The 26,330-nt window shown below is 38.8% G+C and overlaps 1 protein-coding gene across 2 annotated transcripts in view; it reads left to right on the top strand.

Moving 5' to 3' along the window:
- Positions 169–26,330, top strand: part of CENPC (centromere protein C) — a 105,364-nt gene continuing 79,202 nt past the window's right edge. The window contains exons 1-5 of one of the 2 annotated variants that reach the window (XM_018049507.1): positions 169–313; positions 16,910–16,956; positions 18,536–18,606; positions 19,461–19,555; positions 22,512–22,617. In XM_018049507.1, coding sequence (XP_017904996.1) covers positions 263–313; positions 16,910–16,956; positions 18,536–18,606; positions 19,461–19,555; positions 22,512–22,617 — 370 coding nt within the window. In that variant the 5' untranslated portion in view covers positions 169–262. Of the gene's footprint in view, positions 314–10,809; positions 11,086–16,909; positions 16,957–18,535; positions 18,607–19,460; positions 19,556–22,511; positions 22,618–26,330 lie in introns of those variants that run through there. The other variant, XM_005681653.3, reaches the window with a different exon arrangement.

The following is a 26,330-nucleotide window of genomic DNA, read 5'->3' as shown; positions in this document are numbered from 1 at the left end:
AATATGTTTTTGACCTAAAACTCTTTGTCTCGAAAACTTTTATGATGGTGTTTTGATCTCTAATAAGCAGAACAATCCTTAGAACTATCTGAAAGGTTGTTCCCAAGGTTATAATCCTCAGGTTGGCTTGAATAAAGTTTTCCATTTCTTTCTTAGATGTACTATTGATTAACTTTTTCATTCACATGCATGGTGTAGTTGGCAACATACAAGCGATAACCCACAAGAAGATGCCTGGAATCTTCCCTGGCTGGCACTCCACATGAGTATGAGTCCGCTGAGCCCCACTGGCTTCTTAGTACTCCTCAGAACAGTGAGTTCTCCTGTTATCTGGATCTCATTGCTTTTAAGTCATAAGCCTGAAAATTTTATTTGAGCTATTTTTATTCAAGACTCGGAGTCTTAGGGGCACTAGTGCATTTCCTAAGGTCGAGATCTAGGGGAATCTGGGGAGGAGGCCCAAGGAAATATGAGTGGTTGGATTTCCATTAAATTTGGCTTAAGTTAAAAAAAAACTTGATATATAGTCTGAATAAAATATTTCTAGTGAAATGAGAAACTGAATTATTCAGCTTCAAAGAAAAAAGGACATTTGTTCCTTTGGGCCACAAAGTATTCTCAGGTGACTGAGCACCTAGAGGAAATGTCTGAAGATTAATTGTGACAGAAGTTCTATGGAGAAAGGAATTCTATAGAGAAACTCATTGCAATTGCATAGAATTACAAATAAGTTCTTCTCAGGTAGAGCAATACAGACTGATTATCAGTAAACTAAAGAGTGTTCAGATACATTATGAAAATGAAAACAGCCTTGTCAGGAAGCATTTAACAGGAGGCTTCCTGTGTGCTGTTTTGGATCTGTCACGAATTCTCTGTTCCTTTTTAATTACTGAATACTCAGGAATCAAGAGGAGAGGCAAGCCTCTCCCGGGGGCTGAGGAGTCCAGGCATTTCTTTCATTAGTTTTTCTATATAGGGATATGTACCCTCTTCCTTCTTGTGAACCATATGGTAAAAGTGATTGTTTACAACTCTCTCTCTCTATATGGATCACCTATGTTTTGTAAGTCTGGAATTTTAATCTTTATCTTTGCTGAGAATAACTACCTTGTAAGACAGAATATATGCCCAGACCATGTTGATTAAAACACCTTTGCTCCATCAGAGCTCTGGTCCCCGTGTCTTTCTTTCTCTCTCTCTCTCTCCCTCTCTCTCTTTTTCAGGCTGATCTCCTGGAGCACAGAGGCTCTCTGAGTTCACTTTCCTGCCTGGGCTTCTAAGACCCTCTCAAGAAGGCGCTCTGTGCCTTCACCCCATCGAGAGAGTGCCTGAGGCTTTCGTGAATAGAGCAAGCCCCATGCAGGTGCTTTATTGGCTTTCTGCATAAACCAAGGAATATCAGCCTCTTTCTCCCTCCTTTACTTTCTTATCGGTAGACTCCAGACCACCAAGTTCCGGTCCATTAAAGGACCTCAATACAGCTTGAAACTGAAATTGGGAGATGAAGATTCAGAATTACTGCCTTGCCTTCATATTGAGACCTGTTTCTTGCTACCCCAAACTTTAAATGTCCAAGTACATTTTTTGAGACAAAGCCATAATTAATTTTTAGTTTCAGTATACTAAGGAAGTGATTTGAGTGGTAATCATCAATGGTTGGAATAGAAGAAAAGTAGTCACTGGCCTTATGGCCAGAGAGTTTCATGGGAGAAAGAATATCTCTAGAAAAACGTAAAGATAGGAATATATTTGAGAAATAATCGTCTAGTTAATTATGTCTTTCTTAACTTAAAAAATAAACTAAAGAAACCAGTTCAACAGCTTCTGTAAGTTTCTTTGATTTGCCAGCTTGCAAGTAAAATTGATCCTTAATATAACAATGCTCAAATTATATCCCCCAAAACTGACAAAATGCAAAAATCCTGTTGAAATATTATTATCCAGTTGGACCTGTCCATGACTTTCAACATCATTATACCACTGCACCATTACAATAGAAATCCTCTTACAGATATTGCAAGTTTTAGGTGGTGAATAATAAATTTGTAGGTAAGAAAAAGTGTTGAAGCAGAGGGAGAGAAGCCAGTTTTGCTGCTAACCAGCTCCAGACCTTGAACAAACCAGTTCACTTCTCTGGGATAACAGCTTCCTCATTTCTTGCCTTAAGAGCTGCAACAGGCTGCTTTCTGCATGCATGCCAAGTCGCTTCAGTTGCGTCCGACTCTGTACAACCCCATAGACTATAGCCGACCAGGTTCTTGCCATGCCCTTCTCCAGGGGATCTTCCTGACCCAGGGATGGAACCCGCATCTCTTAAGTTCCTGCATAGCCAATCAGATTCTTTACCACTACTGCCACCTGGGAAGCCCCAGCTTCTTTCTGCTGCTGCTGCTGCTGCTAGGTTGCTTCAGTCGTGTCCGACTCTTGTGCGACCCCATAGACAGTAGCCCTCCAGGCTCCCCCATCCCTGGGATTCTCTAGGCAAGAACACTGTAGTGGGTTGCCATTTCCTTCTCCAATGCATGAAAGTGAAAAGTGAAAGTGAAGTCGCTCAGTCATGTCTGACTTTTAGTGACCCCATGGACTGCAGCCTACCAGGCTCCTCCATCCATGGGATTTGCCAGGCAAGAGTACTGGAGTGGGTAGGCTTCTTTCTAGCATCCTCCTGTTTTCCACTCTTTGCCTCTCTGATCCATTTAAAATGCAGTATAAGCCAGTCATTTCCCTGCTTCAAACATTTTATGAATTCTCAGTCCTTCAGATTCATTCTTTTATCTTTTTCATCAGCAGTAAATATTAATTGAGCACCAACAAAATGTTCAAACGTCACAAGGTCATTCCTAACCCTTTTAAATCTACTCCTTAAAAATACTCTCTCTTCTAGTAACTTTGCTTACTCCCAGTTGTCTTAATACTCATGGTCTTTCCCCTCTCCTCATACCTTTCCAATCACTGTACACTTTGCTTTGGTGCCCTTCTGCCCTCTTGTTAATACAACTCCCTACTTGTCCTTGAAGACCCATATTGAGTATATCTTCGTTGTGAAGATCTTCTGAATCCTTCCGCATCCTCAAAAGGAACATTTGTCTCTCTCATCCTGCATTCCCATAGCATTTTATGAATTTTTTATTATAGTATTTGTTCCATTATATTTTAGTTACTTATATAGCCTCTGTATGAACAGGACACTGAGTTTTTCAAATACAGGGATTGTTTTGAAGTCAAGGCCAATAAGAAGTATTATAGATTGTGGTAACCATAACTATTTATTAAATTTTTCCAGCTGAAAAAAATGTTATGATTCTAGTTCTTCGCCCCCACTATGACAGGAATTTCTTTTTTTTCTGATATGTGTGAACATTGGTTGTTGTATGATTGTTTTGTTGCCTTTTATAACAATCATGGACTTCCCAGGTGGCAGAGTTGGTAAAGAATCCGCCTGCCAATGCAGGAGATGCAAGAGACACAGGTTCAATCCCTGAGTTGGGAAGATCCCCTGGAGTAAGAAATGGCAACCCACTCTAGTATTCTTGCCTGGAAAATTCCATGGAGCCTGGCAGGCTACAGTCAGTGGGGTCACAAAGAGTTGAACACAACTGATCAACTAAGCACATGCACAAACATAACAATTATATTATTATAAAATTCTTGAAAATATTCAAAATCCAACTTGTATAGTCATCATCAGCATCTTCATCACAGGAATTTGTTTTAGATCAGGATATATGAAAAATATAACTCAACAGCTTTGAGTGAACTTTATGGATTAACTCATATAAAACCAATATTTTAATATTCTTTGTTATCTATAAGTCATCTATGTTATAATACAATTAAAGTGAATGGATGCACATTTTTACAATATTTAAGGGTCTCTAAAATACTTTATTATCCAATTTATTGAAATTGATTCAGTCGGTAAATCTGAATAGAAGTCTCCAGTCCCTCTCTGCTGCTGCTGCTAAGTCACTTCAGTCGTGTCCAACTCTGTGCGACTCCATAGATGGCAGCCCACCAGGCTCCCCCATCCCTGGGATTCTCCAGGCAAGAACACTGCAGTGGGTTGCCATTTCCTTCTCCAGTGCGTGAAAGTGAAAAGTGAAAGTGAAGTTGCTCAGTTGTGTCCGACTCTTCGTACTTCCTAATTTCTGACCCTTGTTTTAATTAATGTTTATTGACTATTTATTGCCATTTGTATCACAGTGTATTGCAGTAAATCTTGAAGATATGTGAACTGAATACATTAATGTTTCACAGCTTTAATTCTAACTGAAAACAGTCTTAATTTTAATGATTAGGTGAAAACTTTATGCCATAGTAAGTCATGTGAAGAGTTGACTCATTGGAAAAGACTTTGATGCTGGGAGGGATTGGGGGCAGGAGGAGAAGGGGAAGACAGAGGATGAGATGGCTGGATGGCATCACTGACTCGGTGGGCATGAATCTGAGGGAACTCCGGGAGTTGGTGATGGACAGGGAGGCCTGGAGTGCTGCGATTCATGGGGTCACAAAGAGTCGGACACGACTGAGCGACTGAAATGAACTGAACTGAACTGAAGTCATTTTTATTCAGAAAATGTTTCTACTAGATCTTCTGTGACAGAAAGGAAAAAAAAATGTAAGGAATCACTGTTACAGAAGTGACATTAGTTGCTCTGTCAGAGTGGTTTAATTCAATAACCTTGTTAACCATAGGTTGGTGCTTTACATCCATTCCAACCCCTGCTAGTGTGCCATTCTTTACTGCAGAGGCTTAAAAGTTAAAAACTACATTTCTCAGTCTTCTTTGTAGCTAGAGAGGGCCTGCATTCAATATTGGCAAGGAGGAGGGGAGATAGAACTCATTCTTTCTCAGTGCTTCGGTTTTTCTGTAGGTGAGCATGGTTTATAGGCATCTGATTTTTCTGTGGCAATGTTATCAGAAGTCTCAGTGTCTGATCACCAGTTTCATGAGTGTTGATAGTCAAGGCATGGAACACTGGTTTTCTGATAACAATCAAGGCAGGTACAATGTGCTTCTGAAGCCAGAAGCAGTTAGGATGTTTCCTGCTCATGGAGACTTCTTGGTTTTGGTGGCTTCCTTGACGTGGCAGTTTGGTAATTATGGTGACTTTCTTGTTATGCAGCATCAGTATGGTTCTGGAAACTAAGCATTAAAATCGACTTCCCAGTTTTTCACTTTGCTTCATGCAACTGGCTCTTCGTGGTTCAGTTCTTTAGTGTATGTTTGGGAATCATTTCTAAAAGCCCAAAATACATTATTTTTCCATCCCTTCCAACCATACTGTAAGCTGACAAATGCCTAAATTAACTGGCATGAATTTATGTAACTTATCCCAGATCAATACAGTTTTCCAAGGTCTATAGGAATAAAGGAAAAGTTATCCTAACATTGGAGTTGCTCTATAATCTAGTTCTATTTTGCAAATATGAACAATTTTCAGTGTCTGACCAATTTATCAACAGCACATCGTTTCTGCCTCACAACTTTGCTTGTAGTTTATCTTTCTATTTCTTTCAGCTTGTAAATCTCTTACTGTTAGGTATTGTTAGCAAGCTACAATTTTGGCATTTTGTGTGTTTAAACTTTCTTTAGGCACTTGAGTCTACAATATATATCATTTCCTATACATATTTAAAATAATTTATTTTTTCTAATTATAAGTAAACTTACATGAGTCTTAGACAAAAGCGAAAGGCACAAAGACAATGAAAATTACATGTTATTCTATTATCTATACCATTAGCATTGTTTGGATGGGTATCATAACTTTTTGGCACTTTTTCTCTATTTGTGTATATTTATACAGTCAGGTAGATTCTGTACTGCTATTTGATAAACTGTGTTTTTCGAATAATGTATCTATTCAAAGTGAAAGTGAAAGTTGCTCAGTGGTGCCTACTCTTTGCTACCCTATGGATTGTAACTCACCAGTCTCCTCTGTCTATGGAATGTTCCAGGCAAGAATAGGAGTGGGTTGCCATTTCCTTCTCCAGGAGATCTTCCCAACCCAGGGATTGAACCTTTGTCTCCTAGAGTTGCAGGGAGAGTCTTTCTTTACCTTTCAAGCCACCAGGGAAGCCCATGATCTATTCAAATAATGTATCTAGAGCACGTTTATGTCAATAATGCTTAGTCGCTCAGTCCTGTCCCACTCTTTGTGACCCTATGGACTGTAGCCCACCAGGCCCCTCTGTGCATGGGGATTCTCCAGGCAGGAATATTGGAGTGGGTTGCCATGCCCTCCTCCAGGGAATCTTCCTAACCCAGGGTTTGAACCCAGGTTTCCAGAATTGCAAGCAGATTCTTTATTGTCTGAGCCATCAAGGAAGCCCAAGTATGAATGTACATTGTTTAAATTTTTGCCTAGTACCATCAAAGTAATTTGTCTTTGCAAGGTTAAACTTATAATGCACAACTGTATTAAATTTTTGAAAATCTAAGTGTGTTTTAAATTACAAAAGCTCTGTTTTTGAGAAAAGAGTTATATTATCTAAAAGTAAAGTAGAGGCAACAAAAATGGAGACTAGAGAATAGAGATTTGTTATGTTCTTGTTAAGAGAAGCAATGTATTATATAATGAAGTATAATTGCAACTAAGAATCAAATGGTTGGTGCCAAAATAACATAGGAAACTTAATGCTGGATCAGTTTATACAGCACTCTAAAATTACCAGCTCAATGCAGGCTTTAAGACATAGTGCTTAACATTATTTTTTTTTTTAATTTTTTTTTTTTGGTGAACGTTGCTGCCATCTATCTGCATATTGCAAGCACACTTTATTAACTTGGCAGTCACAGTCTGGTAGAATCTTTGAATCTGAAAATAATTTCGTCAGAAAAAGCTAAGTGAATATACTTAACAAACGAGGTAAGGACATTCTCTTATATTAACAATAGCATTATAATATCTAAGAAAATTTACAATTCTCGGTCATACAGTGGTCAATATTTTACTTTTCCACTGTTGGTTAATGCTCTAATATAGCTTCTTTGATCCGAAGACTCTGATCAAAGCTCACACATTGCATTTGGTTTGTATGTCTCTCTCTCTCATGTTCTTAATTTTTCAAGTTAAGTTTCAGTTCAGTTCAGTTCAGTTCAGTTCAGTCGCTCAGTCGTGTCCGACTCTTTGCGACCCCATGAATCGCAGCACGCCAGGCCTCCCTGTCCATCACCATCTCCCGGAGTTCACTCAGCCTCACTCAGACTCCATCAAGTCCATGGGGCCATCTAGCCATCTCATCCTCTGTCATTCCCTTCTCCTCCTGCCCCCAATCCCTCCGAGCATCAGAGTCTTTTCCAATGAGTCAACTCTTCGCATGAGGTGTCCAAAGTACTGGAGCTTCAGCTTTAGCATCATTCCTTCCAAAGAAATCCCAGGGTTGTCTCCTTCAGAATGGACTGGTTGGATCTCCTTGCAGTCCAAGGGACTCTCAAGAGTCTTCTCCAACACCACAGTTCAAAAGTATCAATTCTTCGGCGCTCAGCCTTCTTCACAGTCCAACTCTCACATCCATACATGACCACTGGAAAAACCATAGCCTTGACTAGACGGACCTTAGTTGGCAAAGTAATGTCTCTGCTTTTGAATATACTATCTAGGTTGGCCATAATTTTTCTTCCAGGAGTAAGCGTCTTTTAATTTCATGGCTGCAATCACCATCTGCAGTGTCAACATCTCCACTGTTTCCCCATCTATTTCCCATGCGTGATGGGACCAGATGCCATGATCTTTGTTTTCTGAATGTTGAGCTTTAGGCCAACTTTTTCGCTCTCCTCTTTCACTTTCATCAAGAGGCTTTTTAGCTCCTCTTCACTTTCTGCCATAAGGGTGGTGTCATCTGCATATCTGAGGTTATTGATATTTCTCCCAGCAATCTTGATTCCAGCTTGTGTTTCTTCCAGTCCAGCGTTTCTCATGATGTACTCTGCATAGAAGTTAAATAAGCAGGGTGACAATATACAGCCTTGATGTACCACTTTTCCTATTTGGAACCAGTCTATTGTTCTGAGGTATTATTTAGTCGCTAAGTCGTGTCCCAATCTTTTGCGACTGTAGCCTGTCAGGCTCCTCTGTCCATGAGATTTCCCAGGCAAGAATACTGGAGTGAGTTGCCATTTCCTTCTCCAGGGGAGACTGCAGACAGATTCTTTACCACTGAGTGACCAGAGAAACCCCTGCTGGTGCTGTTGCTGCTAAGTCACTTCAGTTGCCTCCGACTCTGTGTGACCCCTATTGAGATATAATTTACAACAAAGTTCATCCTTTTAAAAATGAGCAGTTTTAAGAGGTCATATATGTATTTTTACATATAACCGCCACTATAATCAAGACATAAATTATTATTTCCACCATTGCAAAAATTTCCCTCCTGATTCTCTGTAGTCAGTGTCTTCTTCCCCCATGACATCATCCTCTGGTAACCACTGATCTCATTTCTGTTCACATAATTTTACATAGTTATGCACATGGGTTCATGCCCAGCTCTGCTGTTTAATGGTAGTGTGATCTTGGGCAGTTACTTAAAGACAGTTCCATTTCTGTTGACTATAAAATGTCAATATTAGTTGTCTTTTCTCATAGGAATATTCTAAGAATTAAAAAAGTTATTGCACGGAGAATATTTAGGATAGAACTTGCCATACAGTATGCACTCAGTAAATAATTGTATGTGTTACTATTTCAAGTGTGAGACCAAATTATATAATATAGTCTGGTTGGCAAAAGTTCTGCTAGACCAAGTCTAAAAAGCACCATAATAATACCAGTAGCATCATTTATTGAATTCTTGCCATGTTTTAGGCATTTCAACTAGATCTCAAAACAAATTAATCCAGATTTCAACAACATTAACATTATTCCTATTTTACAGACAGGAGAATTGAGAAACTTACAGTTTAACTTGTTCATTATGGCAGAATTAGTGAAGTAGAGTGAAACTCAGACTTGTCTGATTTTTCAGTGCTTCTTTCCTACAAAAAAAAAAGTCTTTTCTGGTAACAACATTTGTTAAAACATTACAAATTAAAAAAATATTTGTTCAACTCTTGATTAATGAATTTATTCAATAAACAATATATTTTATTAGTTATTGACTATATTCCCTATACTATATATTTCATATCTGTGACTCATTTATTTTGAAAGTAGAAGTTTGTACCTCTTAATCTTCCTCACCTATTTCTTGCCTCCCCCATCCCCCCCATAACCACCTATTTATTCTCTGTATCTATGCACTCAGTCAGTTCAGTCACTCAGTCGTGTCCAACTCCCCGTGACCCCATGAACTGCAGCATGCCAGGCTTCCCTGTCCATCACCAACTCCCAGAGTTCACCCAAACTCATGTCCATCGAGTCAGTGATGCCATCCAGCCAGCTCATCCTCTGTCGTCCCCTTCTCCTCCTGCCCCCAATCCCTCCCAGCATCAGAGTCTTTTCCAATGAGTCAACTCTGCATGAGGTGTCCAAAGTTCTGGAGTTTCAGCTTTAGCATCATTCCTTCCAAAGAACACCCAGGACTGATCTTTAGAATGGACTGGTTGGATCTGCTTAGAAAATGTCTATTCAGCTCCTCTGCTCACTCTTAATTGGGTTCTTTAGCTTTTTGATGTTAAATTATATGAATGCTTTGTATATTTTGGGTATTTACTCCTTATTGTATGTACCACTTGCAAATAGCTTCTCCCCTTTGATAGGTGGCCTTTTCATTTTGTTGATAATCTCCTCCAACATGCAAAATATTTTTAGCTTGATAAAGCCCCATTTATTCATTTTTGCTTTTGTTTCCCTTGCCTAAGGGAAGGTAATCCATTTTCTGATTTGAATTCCCTGATACATTTTTTTATTAAATCATAAAAAAAAGGTCATAGACTCATAAAATGGTCAGGTCTAGTCAGTCTTGGAGAAGGCAATGGCAACCCACTCCAGTATTCATGCCTGGAGAATCCCATGGATGGAGGAGCCTGGTAGGCTATAGTCCATGGGGTCGCTAAGAGTCGGACAGGACTGAGCGACTTCACTTTGACTTTTCACTTTCATGCATTGGAGAAGGAAATGGCAACCCACTCCAGTGTTCTTGCCTGGAGAATCCCAGGGACAGTGGAGCCTGTTGGGCTGCCGTCTATGGGGTCGCACAGAGTCGGACACGACTGAGGAGACTTAGCAGCAGCAGCAGTCAGTCTTCAGAGCATCTAACTTAACTTTACCGTTATGTAAATAAGGAACCTGCTAAAATGGTGCCAGAGCTTGTCATACATGACGTAACTAGTCCACTGAGCAGGTTTCAAGACTTCTGATTTAGGATTCTTTTCAGGACATCACACTTAAGTGGTATGTACTTACATAGATCATTTTGTTGGCACTGCCTCACAGAAATAGTAATTCCCCCCACCCCCCGCCGTGTAATGGCGGGGGGGGGGCGGAATACATCATCCATCACTATTATTAATATACCATTATTCCTTTCAGAGATGATGCATATGTGGGCTAGGGTGTGGCTAGCACAGTAAAACATTACTCTTTAACTGTTTTCAGCAGTTTTTTCACCTTGTATCCTTCCAAATATTACTGTTTACTTTGTAATGTAACCATCAAGAAGTTTTACACCTCCTCCGCGTGGGATAGAGGGAGAGTGAGCCAGAAAGGGACAAGGAAGCTGTGGGAGCAAGAGAGGTTAAGTCTTTGGGAGGATGGGGTGGCGCTGCTGGGTGGGGCGGGCGGGGCTGCTGCGGGTGGGTGGGGCTACGAAAAGGCGGAGAGGGGAGTACAAGTGAGGGGGCGGGCACACAACGTCTCTCTTCCTTTGGAGTCGGGAAGGCCATTTTGCGCATGTGCAGTCCGTTTTAAATTGCGTAGGACGCGGCGCGCTGCTGGGCGTGCTTGCTGGGTAGCCCGGAGACTCTTGGAGCCCGCCCTCTTCCTCCCTTTGTTTCTCGCCTAAGGGCGCTGCTGGGTTTCCTTCTGGCTGGTTTTGGGGTGACTCAATCCTCGCTGGGCTGCCCAGAGCTTTGACCCGGGTAGACTTACGCCCTAAAACCCTGCCCGGTCGGAGCGGGGCCGGAACATGGCTGCATGGGGGCTGGTAAGTGCAGGCCTGGGACCGGGTGAGGCGGGGAGAATGAAGCTTCGGGCTGGTGTCGTCGCTTCTGGAGGATTTCGATGGAAAGCAGCGCGAATTTTTTGAGTTGGGAAGTGAGCGGGTGCCACTATTCAGAGTTACTTTACTTGCAGTGTTTCCTCAGGCTTTTTGTAGTCCTGTTGTGACGGGTAGCTTTCTCTTCTGAGAATATTGTGATTTCTACTTTTGAGCCTAACTTCAGTTCTAGGAATTCAGCAGGTGGCTCAGTGGTAAAGAATGTGCCTGCCAATGCTAGGAGATGTAAGAGAGGAGGGTTCGATCCTTGGGTGGGGAAGATTCCCTGAAGGAAGAAATGGCAACACTGCAGTGTTCTTGCCTGGAGAATCCCCTGGACAGAGGGTACTGGCGGACTACAGTCCATGAGGTCGCAAAGAATCGGATACCACTGAGCGACTGAGCTTTCAGTTCGTAGTCCTCCCAATAATTTTCTGTCCTTGGTAGTGTTGGGAAGCCTTGAAATTGACCGTTTCTTTCAGAATTGCTGGTGTAAAGAGGCAGGTTTCTGACAGGTTTCTGAGAGGCAGCTACTGGTTAAAAGTGTAAGCGGTGAATGACTGAGGGGGCAGAAACTCATTTTTATTGGACAGTTTATGGACTCCTTTGGTGTTCCCTTTTCTGTGCTTTAGATTTACGGTTTTGTTATTTTAGCTGCTGAGTCTCGTATCCGGCTATTGGCGACCCCATAGCCTGTTATGGTTATTATACGTTATACAACCCTTAGCAGCCCCTATCCTAAACTCCTAGTTTCTCCTTTATCTCCCCGTTTAAGATCTTCAGCATTGATGAACTCCCATTTATATTGTTGTATATATATGCTTGTATGCATAAAGTAGGATTTCCCTGGTGGCTCAGACGGTAAAGTGTCTGTCTACAATGCGGGAGACCTGGGTTCGATCCCTGGGTCGGGAAGATTTCCTGGAGAAGGAAATGGCAACCCATTCCAGTACTCTTGCCTGGAAAATCCCATGGACGGAGGAGCTTGGTGCAGGCCACTAACTGTCCATGGGGTCACAAAGAGTCGGGCACGACTGAGCGACTTCACTTTCATGCATAAAGAAGTTTATTGTGGACAAAAATTATTGCCCTCTACTTAAGTAAACAGAATGTAGCCCACCTTCAGGCCACCCGAAACTGCAGCTGCGTCTGTGTGCCTGAGGGGACTTAAGGATGTAGGAAACAGGCTGCTGGCCCTAGATAGTTAAAGAGACTTATGTGAGTCTGGACTCTAGTGTCTTCGCATTTAGAGAGAAGTACTAAAATTATTAGCTTGAGGTGTCTTTTTTCGTGATTAGCAGTAGTTTTGATACTTGATTTCTTTTTCCCCCCAGCCCAAACTCCTGTATATCCTAGGTCCTCCCTTACCTCTTCGGAGTAGTTCTGAGAGTCTGTCTCCTGAGCTATGGTCTAAGTAAGGTCACCAAATACAAATTATAAATTTTAAGTTGTGCATTTTTTTCAGCCGACAATTATATATAATGTAAATAACACGTGCTCATGGTAAAAAGTACCATCTATACCAACACTTTCATACTGTTGACTAAAGAAAAATGCACTGTTGCTGGGTCATTTGGTAAGAGTATGTTTACTTTTGTAAGAAACCACCAAAAAGTGGCTGTACCGTTTTGCCTTCCAAAATGAGAGTTCGCATTGTTCACAACTGGCATTGTCATTTTTTCAGATTTTGGACACACAGTCAGATATATAGTAGTATCTGGCTTTAGTTTGCATTTCCCATTGACGTATGATGTAGAGCATCTTTTCACAAGCTTACTTGCCATCTGTATATCTTCTTAGGTATCTTTTAAGGTCTTTGGACCATTTGTTTTTTAATTGAGATAAAAAAACTATTTTATTCATTTTTATTTGTTGATGGTGCTGGGAGGCATGTGGGATCTTAGTTCCCTGACCAGGGATTGAACCTGCACCTTCTGCATTGGAAACTGGAGCCTTAACCACTGGACCTCCAGGGGAGTCCCCTCTTTTTATTGCGTTTTAAGTGTTCTTTGTATATTTTGGATAGCAGCCCTTATCAGATGTGCCTTTTGCAAATATTTTCTCCTCATCTGTGGCTTATCTTCTCATTTGTTCTCTCTTTTTAAAAACCATGATCAGTGTTTTATTTATATTGATGTTGGGATGTGTTTAAAATCTATGATCAATAATAATATCAATGATGTTGATAATAAGCAACTTCTTTTCTCCCTATGACCTCACCTTATAAGTTTCTCCTAGTTTTAGGATGATGCCCTTCAGAATATGGAAAGCTTAGACTGGTTGAAGCTTGTCTTAGTTCTCACATTGACTGCTTTTCCTGCTGCCTGCTTTTTCTGTCAGTATTCTGTAAACATTGCCCTTGTGTCTCCTTTCAAAGTTCTCTTTCCTTCTCTTTGTAATGGTCCTCCCCATTGACTGCACTTGGCTTCTCAGATTAAGGAGGAGAGAGAGAGACAACACTGAAACTGGAAGAGCAGCTGCTGGTTTTCTGTGTTTTATTCTTTTGATCGCAGTTCACTTTTATTTTTCAACAAAAAGTCTCGTGTGTATTACTGAGCCAAAGCACTAATGCAGAAACACTGACACGACAAAAATCATAAATCATTTTCCTAGTAAAACACATCCAGCTATTCATATAGTATTGATTTTTCAGAGTGATATGATAAGATGCAGGTGCTCTTGGCACAGTATGAATATGTGTGCCACCTCATGTGCAGGACGCCTTATAGATCCAGTTTGGTTCTTCTCCAGTGTCATCTTTTGTGTTTGCACCTGATTTTATTACCAGTTTTATTCAAATTCACTGGGGAATGGGACGATTCTACTTTTGTTTTTTGTCCAGGAATCACTTGATCATGAAAGTTTGTTGAGAAGATTTGGCTTGAAGCAAATGCCACAGTTCATTCCACCTCCACACCTTAGCTGTGCCATGTGGCATGTGGGATCTTAGTTTCCTGACAAGGGACCGAATCCACTACCCGACCTCTGCATTGGAAGCCTGAAGTCATAATCACTGGACTACTGGGAAAGTCTCCCCAAAGTCAGAATTGTTTTGACCCTTTTAGTTCTAATATCTGACTTTGCATCATAACTCATTTAAAAGACAAAAGGAGAAAGGAGTTGAGAGATTATCCTCAGTCATTCCTGTACTTTAGTGATTTCAGACTGGGTGTAATTTTGCCCTGCAGGAGGTGTTTGGTGTTGCCTGGGAAAATTTCTGGTTGTCTTAAAAAGGTGTGGATGAGGGGTATAAGTGCATCCAATGGATGGAGGCCAGGGATGCTGCAAGTATCCTACCAATGCACGGGACAGGCCCTCATGAGTCATTCAGCCCAAAATGTCATCAATGCTAGATTTGAGAAACTCTGCTGTGACGTATCAGAGAAGGCAATGGCAACCCACTCCAGTACTCTTGCCTGGAAAATCCCATGGGCGCAGGAGCCTGGTAGGCTGCAGTCCATGGGGTCGCTAAGAGTCGGACACGACTGAGCGACTTCACTTTGACTTTTCACTTTCATGCATTGGAGAAGGAAATGGCAACCCACTCCAGTGTTCTTGCCTGGAGAATCCCAGGGACGGGGTAGCCTGGTGGGCTGCCGTCTATGGGGTCGCACAGAATCGGACGCGACTGACGCGACTTAGCAGCAGCAGCAGCAGCTGTGATGTATATTATTTTCTTTGAGAAACAAAATCTCATAGTGAATGAAAGAATCTGAAATTGAATGAAGATGAGTTGAATGTGAAAGTTTTTGAATGTGTTTGAAAATTAGTAATTTTTGTATTCTAACTTTTAATTTAAAATTAAAAGACCTTGTCTGTCTTGTTTTCTACTGTGCCAAAATAGCATTTGGCCTCTAGTAGGTGCTTGATTCATATTTGCTGAAGGCATGTATTGTCTTAGCCTTAAATTTTTTCTATTTAAAAGAGTAACAGAGTACTTTACAGGTGTTATTTATTTATTTTTTTTAACTTTTTATTTTTATTTTACTTTATAATACTGTATACAGGTGTTATTTAATGTTCAGAAACATTCAGTGTGAAAATATGACTTTTTCATTTTATTGTGTTAAATTAGAAGTATGACCTTAAATTAGACTTTGGAAGGGAGTTAGCTAACATTAATTATCAAGGATTTGCTTAAGTGTTTCAAATGGTGAGTGCTGATGAGAGACCTAAGTGCTTGCATTAATTTTGTATCTTGTGATAAAATGCAGACTCGTTAGATGTCTTTGTTCCTTAGTTTGCTATCTGTAAAATAGATTTAATCTTTTGCTCCTTCGGTACCTCCTAAAATTAATAGGGTATGTGAAACACTAATTTTCTTTAAAGAAAAACAGTTTTATCTCATAAATTTTAGTCTTATTATTTGACATGTCAAAATAACAAAACATGTTTTTGTGGTATACAACACTGGCAAAGTTCTGGGAAGAATATAAGCTAGCTTAAGACAAAGTCTCTACTCTGAGGTTTCTTAAACTCTAAGAGATGTCTTCATCTTTCTGAACAGTTCAGTTCAAAAGTGAAGCAAGGTAGCAGTCCCTGTGAGTAGAAACTACAGTGGCTTAGAGCTGTGCATAAGGAGCATTAGGAGAGTCAGAATGTCAGAGCATGAGTGGGGTAAAGAGAGTGTTCACATGAAGTGGGATTATTTATATCCCATAGGGCCAAGGAAGAGTACAGCTTACTGAACATTTTATATTGATAATAATTTATTTATTTTTAAAAGCATACTATTTGTCCTATTACTATCCAATTTTCAACCTGAAAAGTTAACTTTATAGATTTTATACTAAAAAGATAGGACCCAGATTATCACAAATGTGTTTTCCACTTCCAGTTTCAACATGTCCATGTGTTATATTTTTTCCTGTCGTTTCCATTGATAGGGGCTTCTTCTTTGTTCCTAAGTCATTTCAGTCATGTCTGACCCTTTGTGACCTTATGGACTGTAGCCCACCAGGCTTCTCTGTCCATGGAATTTTCCAGGCAAGAATATTGGAGTGGGTTGCCATGCCCTCCTCTAGGGGATCTTACCAACTTTGGGATTGAACCTGCATTTCTTATGTCTCCTGTATTGGCAGGCTGGTTCTTTACCACTAGCACCATGTGAGAAACCCCTCTTCTTTGTTGGGGTTACCTAATTTCTCATTTGGAGACATTCTAGCACTTTTTAATCTTCAGTTTTTCTGATATTTCACTCTTAGTTTCCTAGGTATGAATCTTGCATTTTCATTATGTTGGTCATTTACTCATCCAGGACAATATCCTCTGAGCTTAAAAGTTAGGCTGTTTCTGCTTTTTTTCTGTTTCATCAATTATCATGTTTCATTTGTTTCCATCTTTCAGAAATTTGTTGTATGTGTTTGTCCACAGATGGTCCTCTGTTCCATTCTCTTTTTCATTGTAATTTTATGGCAGTCTATTCTTTACTGTTATTTAGAGGGATTGATCTACAAGGAAAGAAGATAGATAGATACTGTTAATGGACTAACTTGAGTTACTGGAAGCCCAGATAGTATGATTTTGATTATGGAAGAGGTGTAGGGGGAGATAGAGGAGTGGGAAGAGGAAGAAGACGATAAAAAAAAAAATCCAGGGTAAGGAAATAATATAAAAAAGGTTTGGAAACAGAGGATGTGAGCCAAGTTGCTTTTCACTTGATCCAGAAGAATTACTCTTTATAGTATTATAGTAGGCAGTCAGCAGATACTTGCTGAATGGATAAATGAAGAACTTAACTTTTTACCAAACTGATGATTTACTTTTCTTTCAGGATCATCTCAAAAATGACTATAGAAGAAGATTTTGCCGACCTTCCAGGTGATCTGTATACTTAAGCTTTTAAGATGATTTTTATTCCCATCTTTAGAAAGTGGAATTTTTAAATGCAGAAAGGAAAAACTATTAACCTCTGACTAAAATAATGATTTATATGCTCATTAGTTAAGTATAATCATCTTAGTTATTTTATATTAACAGAAATATTAGTGCAAACAGTGCATTGGCTAAATGGCGGTCATAAAAGAAATTCGCCTGATGAGTGATGGATCAGGAAGAGGCAGTTTCAGTTTTGACTAAATGACAGCTATGGAGAAAGCACTCTAGGCTTTGAATGGTACTAACAGAAAGGTGCAGTTTATCCTGTGGGGCTAAGAAAAAGAAAGGGTGGGTGTGATCCTAATGGGCAATAGAAGGATCTTCGTGGTGACAGAACTGTTCAGTACCTTGACTATTGTGGTCATTTGAATCTTCAAATATGATAAATTGCATAGAACTTAGTACATACACAAACATAAACATGCAAATGAGTACATGTAGAACTAGAAAAATCTGAATAAAATTGGTGATTTTGTCAATATCCATATCATGGTTTTGATAATATATTGTATTAGGTGAACTGTTCCTATTGAAGGAAACTGGATAAAGTGAACAGGAGATCTCTTTTATATTTTTATAACTGCATGTGAATCTAAAATTATATCAATATAATTTTTAATTAAAAAATTATATTGATTCATTAGTTCCTTCAAATTAAGGGTATTGAATCAAAAGTGCATTTGAAATGTAGGGAAGACTATGTTACTTGGAGCTGTTAGCACTTGTGACTATAGAGTCTTTATTAAAGAAGCATTTCAAGAATGATTAGTTCTTAGTTCAGTCACTCAGCCATGTCCGACTCTTTGCGACCCCGTGAGTTGCAGCATGCCAGGCCTCCCTGTCCTGTCACCAACTCCCAGAGTTCACTCAGACTCACGTCCATCGAGTCAGTGATGCCATCCAGCCATCTCATCCTCGGTTGTCCTCTTCTCCTCCTGCCCCCAATCCCTCCCAGCATCAGAGTCTTTTCCAGTGAGTCAGCTCTTCACATGAGGTGGCCAAAGTACTGGAGCTTCAGCTTTAGCATCATTCCTTCCAAAGAAATCCCAGGACTGATCTCCTTTAGAATGGACTGGTTGGATTTCCTTGCAGTCCAAGGGACTCTCAAGAGTCTTCTCCAACACCACAGTTCAAAAGCATCAATTCTTTGGCGCTCAGCCTTCACAGTCCAACTCTCACATCCATACATGACCACAGGAAAAACCATAGCCTTTGTTCAAAAAAGTTTTATGTTCTTTTTTAGGTACAGCAGTAGTCTAAAACAGCTTTAGACATGGCTATTCAATCAGGGAATATAATTGTTAATGTAGACAATAAATACTGCTTCGTATACTTTTTGGGAACTCTTGGTCTCTCAAATACTTGTTTTATCCTCAGATTTTAATGGTGATATTTTTCTCATTAAGTAAAAATGAGCATTTTGTAATAAGGAGATACGGAATTTTCAAGATAGATGTTAATAATTAGCAAATACCTTTTAGAAATGATACATTAACATTTTCTGTTCTTTGTTTCTTACTAGGGCACCTGACATTAATACAGAGCAAGGCCAGAATATACTGGAAGTCTTACTAGACTGTTTTGAAGAAAAAAGTAAGGTTTCACTTTGTGGATTGGGATGGCTGAAATATAAATTTGTCCATTGACATCAAATTCAGCAAATATGTTCCAGCATTTCAGTATATATTCTCCCAGAAATTTTGAGTACATGTGCAGTCCTTCATGTACCTTCTGGTATACTGAAGATGTGTGTTAGTTGTTCAGTCATATCCAGCTGTTTGCGACCTCATGGCCTATAGCCCGCCAGGCTCCTCCATCCATGGGGTTTTCCCAGCGGGAATACTGGAGTGGGTTGCCATTTCCTTCTCCATAATGAAGATAGTACTGGCAAAAATGAGAATAATTTGTTATTCCCTTTAGTTCACATTAGATTCCTATAGTCTGGAATTCTGTAAATAATTATTATACACTAGAGGAAGTATCTTATTAATGGAAATAATGTGCAGAATTCTTGAGATCTCTGAAGAGCTTGTAATAACATTTGGTGATTTGCACCCCTTCCTAAAGAAAAGATATATTAGGGCAAGTTTTAGGAAACTTTTCTAAGTGCTGATTAATATCAGAAGGGATTGGAATAAAAGCCAACCAAAACAAACAAACAAAGCAAAACAAAAAAAAGCCAACCAAAGGAAAGCACACATAGTGGAAAGGTATCTCTTCTTTTTAAGTTCTGAAAGATGAGTTGGCACATACTTCTTCAGAAATCTTGTCTGTCTTTTTCAGTTCCTGATGCCTTCTAGGTACATTTGAATATTGAGTTGATGTCTGTACTTCAGTTAAACTAATTGTGCTTAAAAGAATCAAAAGAATTCTTCATGTATAATATGGGGCTTCTTTTAATTTTAACCAAAAATTTTTATATGTTTAAATTTTTTTTGACTTTTTAGGTCTTGCCAGTGATGTTAGTAAAAATGCCACAAAATCAGTGCTTTATTCAACACCTAAAACAAAAGATATTTGTGTTCAGTCATCAAGCAAAGAGGTAGGTCTAAAAGGAGAGCTTCATGAGTAAAGCTCAATACACAAAATTAGATACATTTTAGTTGTTTGTAAGTCTTATTCTTTAAAAGGAATCCTATATTTCCATTGAGTTTACATGAAATTTAGAGATATTTTATGAAAATTTTGGTCCTACATTTCCTGTGGTTGAAATTGGAGTTCTGGGAATTAGAATCATCAAATTATAACACAATTATTTTTCACTCTTACTGAAGGCAGTTTATTGTTAAACAGGGAAATCAGTCCTTTGTTCATTATATATCTTAACAGGATACATTGGCCTAACTCTACAAAATAGCCGCCTTTGAAATAGAGATTTTGAAGCTAATGATTGAGGACAAATTATTCAAAAACACAATAGTAATTGAAGAGAAAAATTGTATATAGACATACATTGTAGATTGTGCTTTGCCTGTTGCCCTTCACAGATAGTTCATTTTTTACAAATCGAAGGTTTTTGGTAACCCTGTGTCAAGCAAGTCTCTCTGCTGTTTTTTCTGACAGCATTTGTTTGCTTCATGTCTCTATGTCATGTTTTGGTAATTTCTCACTATATTTCAAACATTTTTATTATTATTATATTTATCATGATCTATGTATGATCAGAGACCTTTGAAGTAACTGTTGCAAAAAAATTATGACTTCTAGAAGGCTCAGACAATGGTTAACATTTTTTAGCAATAAATATTTTTTAAGGTATGCAAATTTTTTTAGATATAATGCTATTGCACACTTACTGTACTACATTGACATTGAAGTTGCTCAGTCGTGTCCATCTCTTTGAGACCCCATGGACTGTAGCCTACCAGGCTCCTCCCTCCATGGAATTTTCCAGGCAAGAATACTGGAGTGGGTTGCCATTTCCTTCTCCAAACTGTACTACAGTTTAGTGGAAACAGTTTTTATATACACTGGGAAATCAAAAAATTCATGTGCCTTGCTTTATTGTAGTACTCTCTTTATTGGGATGGTCTGAAATGGAATTTGCAGTATCTGAGAGGAAGACCTGTAATGCTAGAAATAACATTCACTAGAAACTTGTATGAACAAATAATTAACCACATATAGCCTTTTGGTTCTAAGGAATGAAGACATCCATTGTTGTCATAATTGAGAAACTTTTTTTAATGTGATAAATTATATTAATTTTTGACAGTTAAATCAACTAAGTTTCCTGGGATAAACTTGGCTTGGTCATGAAGTATTAACTTGTTCTGATTTGGTTTGCTAATATTTTAAGATGATTGCATCTGTGTTCATGAACAATATTTTCTTTCTCTTTTCTCAAAATGTTCTTGTGGGGCTTTGATATCAAGGGTAGAGGTTCTACTTTCAGGTAGCATATAACAGATTGCAGTAGGTCAATGTTTCTGCTGCAACAGCTAATTTAAAAAAAGAATAAAATGCAAAAGAACTGATGTTTTTTAGAGACATGGGAGTTGTGGAAGCAACAAGGACTAGATGAACTAAAAAAGAAAGTGAAATCCTTAGAACAGGAGTTGATAATTGTTAGTCATTTTCTTCCCTGAGAGTATTTGCTGATTTGGGGCAAAAACTGAAGATTTTAGGTTGGCCCAAACAGAGTGAGTCCACTGAGGGAAAGCAGAGCTTTTGACACTTGCGCAGGGATGGCATGACATATTGGAATCCTGGAGGTTCCCCAAAAGGATAACTTTGTTGTTGTTCAGTCACTAAGCCATGTCTGACACTTTGCAACCCCATGGACTGTAGCCTGCTACACTCCTTTGTCCATGGGGTTCTGGCAAGAATACTGGGGTGGGTTGCCATTTCCTTCTCCAGGGGATCTTTCCAGACCAAGGATCAAACCTGCATCTCCTGCATTAGCAGATGGGTTCTTTACCACTGTACCACCTGATAAGCCCTAGTTTGGAGAGAGAATTTTATTTTTTTTTGGAGAGGTAATTTTAATTTAACATTATCCATTGTGTGTGCTAGTCACTCAGTTGGGTCCTACTCTTTGCAACTCCATGGACTGTATCCCTCCAGACCCCTCTGTCCATGGAATTCTCTGTCCATGGGTAATATTTGCCTCGGTATATTTTAAAAGGTAAAAATGCTTAAGGTAGCACATATGTTGTCTTGGTGGGACAAGGTCAAGAGTGATAGCCAAGAATACTGGAGTGGGTAGCCATTCCCTTCTTTAGGGGATCTTCCTGATTCAGGGATTGAACTCGGGTCTCCTGCATTGCAGGCAGATTCTTTACCGTCTGAGTCAAATGCTTACACTAGGACCTTTGTCAAATGTTCCAGTGGTCCTTATTGGTCTCCTCACATTTAGGAGTGTAAAACTAAAATGGTAATTGGAAACTCTGCATACTTAAGAGTTGTACATTTTTAGATTTTGCTGTAGTGTTATCTGTATGGCCACGTCATTGTGAAAAGCTTCTTGTTAATATCTGCAGGCTTTCTTCTCTTGATTTGATAAGTTTTTCTGACAAAGAAATCTCTCCTGCTCGGGTGTCTGATTTTAACAGTGAGTGTTCTCAGCCTAGTGGGGGCAAGGAGGAAGATGGATTTTGAATACTTCTACTTAATGTCTCTATTTTCAGTGTATTATTCTTACCTTCAGTTTCTGATCTTCATGTCTCTGATCTCACAGTCTTCTGCACCTTGCTTTTTTTTGTTGTTTTGTTTTGTTTAACATAATCATTCATGTTGCTGTACTTTATTCATTTCTCTTGTATTTGTGATGTTAAATGCCTATATGGCAATTTATTTGTCTAATCTTCTTTAGGTTTTTAAAAGCTATTCATTGTTTCTATGATAGGTTATATGAATTTGGTTTCTACAGTGTTATTTATGTATGCAACTTTACCAGCCCGTTTCATGTTTTACAATTTTTTTTCAATTTTAAAACAAATATGTTTAATCAAAATTGGTAATTAAATAGAGTAGATCTAATGCTGTATCTCTTTTAGACTCAGAGCCCAAAGTCACATCCAAAGTCAGGTCCAGTTTCTTCAAGGAAGAAAGAAGCCCCTCTGCAGTTAACTGTAGAACTAAATGAAGCTGTCAACAAATCAGGTTGGTAGCATCCCCGTGGGTAATACTTGCCTCGGTATATTTTGAAAGGTAAAAGTACTTTAGGTAGCACATATGTTATCTTGGTGGGACAAGGTCAGGGTCAGCCTAGACAGAATTGTGAAATAGATGAAGTTGTTTTTGAGTCTCTCTCAAGTCCATTGTTGGTGTGTGTGTGTGTGTGTTTAACGTGAATAAGTTTTAAAATGTTTATTGAAATATAGTTGATTTACAATGTTGCCGGGGTCCAGTCCCGGTGGATCCAGGGAATTCGAAGGGTGGACGGCGTTGGCGTGGAAAGACTTGTTTATTTATTAATATAAGATTAGATTAAGAAACTATAGTGTAGTAGGAAGACTCAGTGGAGGAAGAGGGCTGAATAGATTGGGTTACGCGGAAGACCAATAAAATTCCAGACAAGGAATTTGCACCATCTACGTTGGGCCACCGGCGCTCGCTTGAATATCTAAGGGTGCCTCGCCTTAAGCTCCCTTTCGCGCGGATCTTAACAGCCAGGGCAAGTAAGTAGACCTGGCGAGCCTCCGCGCCCCAGATGGAAATTCAGCCTGAAATTAAAGTAAAGAGCAGAGAGAGGGAAAGGGAGAGAAGAGAGAGAGAGACACGGGGGGAGCCAGATTCTCAAGAAACCAGGCCGAGAGACTAGTCCGAGAAACTGGTCCAATCCTTTATTGTTCAGAAAGCCTTTTATACTTTTGATAAAACACGGAGATCAATGGGTAACACAAAATTATGTAGCGTTCGCAACCCAGACTCTTTCTGTATATCATTTTGTATACAAAAGGTCTCAGGTGATTTACATTATCTTCTGGCCAAGAGGCTTGTTAACACTTTTTGGCTCTCTTCCTTAATGAATGTTAATTTTGTTTCCCCTGAAGTGTTTTTCTTTAATCTACATCTCCTTAAAGCACTAAAGTTACATCTCTATAGAACAAAGGTGCAGTGGGTTATAACAAAGAAGGTACTTAACTCAAAGATCTAATGTTGCTAATACCAGGTCTACTACTTGTTTTTCTATATACCAACTATATCTAAAAATAAAGGATATGACAATTTGGCAGCAAGCATTGACTCAACAAATGAAACTTTTAATCAGTCCTATTCTAAAGATTTTGACGCCTCGGAAGCTCCTACATTCCTAGGATGTTTTAAGCTTCCTGTGCCTCCTGCGGTCAGGAGGCCTCAAACAATCACAAGCACAGCTGTACGAGTCCTGCAGGCAGGCTAAAAAGCCATTAGAGGGGTTTTTGGATTGAAACACTCTTTCAAATGCAGAAGACTAAACCCCTGAATTGACTTTTTCCAGAGAATGTCAGAAGAGTGGAAAAGCAGAGCACAAAAACCGGCAGATTTTGTTGGGGTACATGCTTAGGAATTTCCAGAGGGGCCCCTGAAGTCTGAGCACGCCTTGCGTATGTCAGCTTCCTTCCTCATGACCTTGTCACGGGCGGGATTCCTCACACTGGCTTCCGGCACAATGTTGTGTTTAATTTGTGCTGTACAGCAAAGTGACTCAGTTATACATATATACGTACATATATTCTTTTTAATATTCTTTTCCATTATGGTTTATCACAGGATAGACAGGATAGTTCCTTGTGCTCTACAGTAAGACCGTTATTTATCCATCCTGTATACAATAGTTTGCGTCTGCTAATCCCAAGATCCCTATCCTTCCCTTCCCAACCTCCCTCCCCCTTGGCAACTGCAAGTCTCTTCTCTATGAATCTGTTTCTTTTTCATAGATATATTCATTTATGTCATATTTTAAATTCCACATATAAGTGATATCACATAGTATTTGCCTTTCTCTTTCTGATTTACTTTGCTAAGATGGACCTTAATCTCTAGGTCCGTCCATTTACTACAAATGGAATTCTTTTTAATGGTTAAGTGATATTCCAGTGCACATGCACGTGTGGATGCGTGTGCGCGTGTGGGGGTGTGTGTGTGTGTGTGTGTGCAGATTGACTATATGTGGTTAGTATTCTTTTTCTGTCTCCTCCTTTTGTTCCATTTCTTTTAGTCAGTTATATGTGGTGCTGCTTTTTAAAGTGTTATTTATATTTTTCAAGTTAGAAAAGTTCTTCATTTAAGGTAAGAGTCAAAGATTTAAAAGAAAAAACTAATCCTTATTTCCCTCATCTTGCTGAGGTAACCTTGAATCCTTCTGTATCTTCATTGGTGCTCCTTAATGAATACATATAGAAACGTGTGTGTTTATGTGTGCATGTGTATGCACACTTGTGAAAGAGACTTTCACAGTTTACTTTTTACCAGGAATGTAAGAATGTACCTTTCACCTGATAGATTTTTATTCTACGTTTTTTGCCAGTTTGATCAGTATTAAGTAATCTGTTATCTTAGTGTATTTCTGTGATTACCACTGAGTTTGAACACCTTTTTATAAGTTTACTGGCTGTTTGAATTTCTTTTTATCTTAGTTGTTTGTCCATATGCTTTGCCCATTTGTTTCTCTGGTTTATCAGAAGTCTTTAAATTGAATATATGTAATTAAATATCTGTAATCTGTGTGGCAGGTATTTTTCCAAATGATCCCTTAACTATTACAGATTTTGGTTATAGTATCTTATATGGTAAGTAACATTTTTTATTTGACTTGTCAAATGTTGAATTTCTTTTTCCCATTTCCTATTTTTGTTAAAAGATTTGTTTTATCCTGAAAGTATATATAATACTTAGATTTTCATCTTAGCATCTTTATTCTTAAACTTTTAATCCATCTGGAATGTGTTTTGGTATATAATGTGACATAATGTTAAAATTTTATTAAATACTTTCTTCATGATGGTCATTTGTGCTAGGTGCATTCATTAGTTACTTGATCCATTCTCATCTCAATGGGCTACTTTTATCATATATTATTCAATAAGATTTAAAAAAATAATTTTTATTTATTATTTTTGGCTATACTGGGTCCTCATTACTAGGTGCATGCTTTCTTTAGTTACACTGAGTGGGGGCTACTCTTCACTGTGGTGTGCAGACTGCTCCTTGCAGTGTCTTCTCTTGTTGCAGGGCACAGGCTCTACTGTGGTGCACTGGCTTAATTGCTCCATGGCATGTGGGTGTGTCCCCTGCATTGGCAGGTGGATTCTTATCCACTATACCACCAGGGAGGTCCCTCAATGTGCTTTTGAATTTTGGTCCATTTGTTTATTCTTAATGTCAGTACTGCTTTAATAATAGTATTTTTACAGAAATATGGTGATATAAAGGTGTTTATAGTCACTATTTTGCCACTCTTAGAAGTTTTTACTTTCTATGAACTTTATTTATTGTTTACAGTAAAATTTTGTTATGATTTTCACTGAGGTTGGATTGATTTGTAAAGGAATTTTGTGAAAATTCTTATTTTTCTATCATTTAGCTTTTCTATATACAAACATATATATTTATGTCGTTCAAGCTACTATCACTAATGAACATAGATGCAAGAATCCTCAACAAAACTCTAGCAAACAGAATTCAACAACACCTTAAAAAGCTCATATATGATGATTAAGTTGGGTTTATTCCAGGGATGCAAGAATGCTTCATTATATGCAAATCAATCAGTGTGATACACCATATTAACAAATTGAAAGAAAACACTACATGATCCTCTCAATAGATGCAGAAAAAGCCTATGACAGAATTCATCACCCATTTATGATTAAAACTCTTCAAAAAATGAG

The sequence above is a fragment of the Capra hircus genome, chromosome 6 (assembly GCF_001704415.2).
Source record: "Capra hircus breed San Clemente chromosome 6, ASM170441v1, whole genome shotgun sequence".
Lineage (NCBI taxonomy): Eukaryota > Metazoa > Chordata > Mammalia > Artiodactyla > Bovidae > Capra > Capra hircus.
This window is presented reverse-complemented; position numbering and strand designations above follow the sequence as displayed.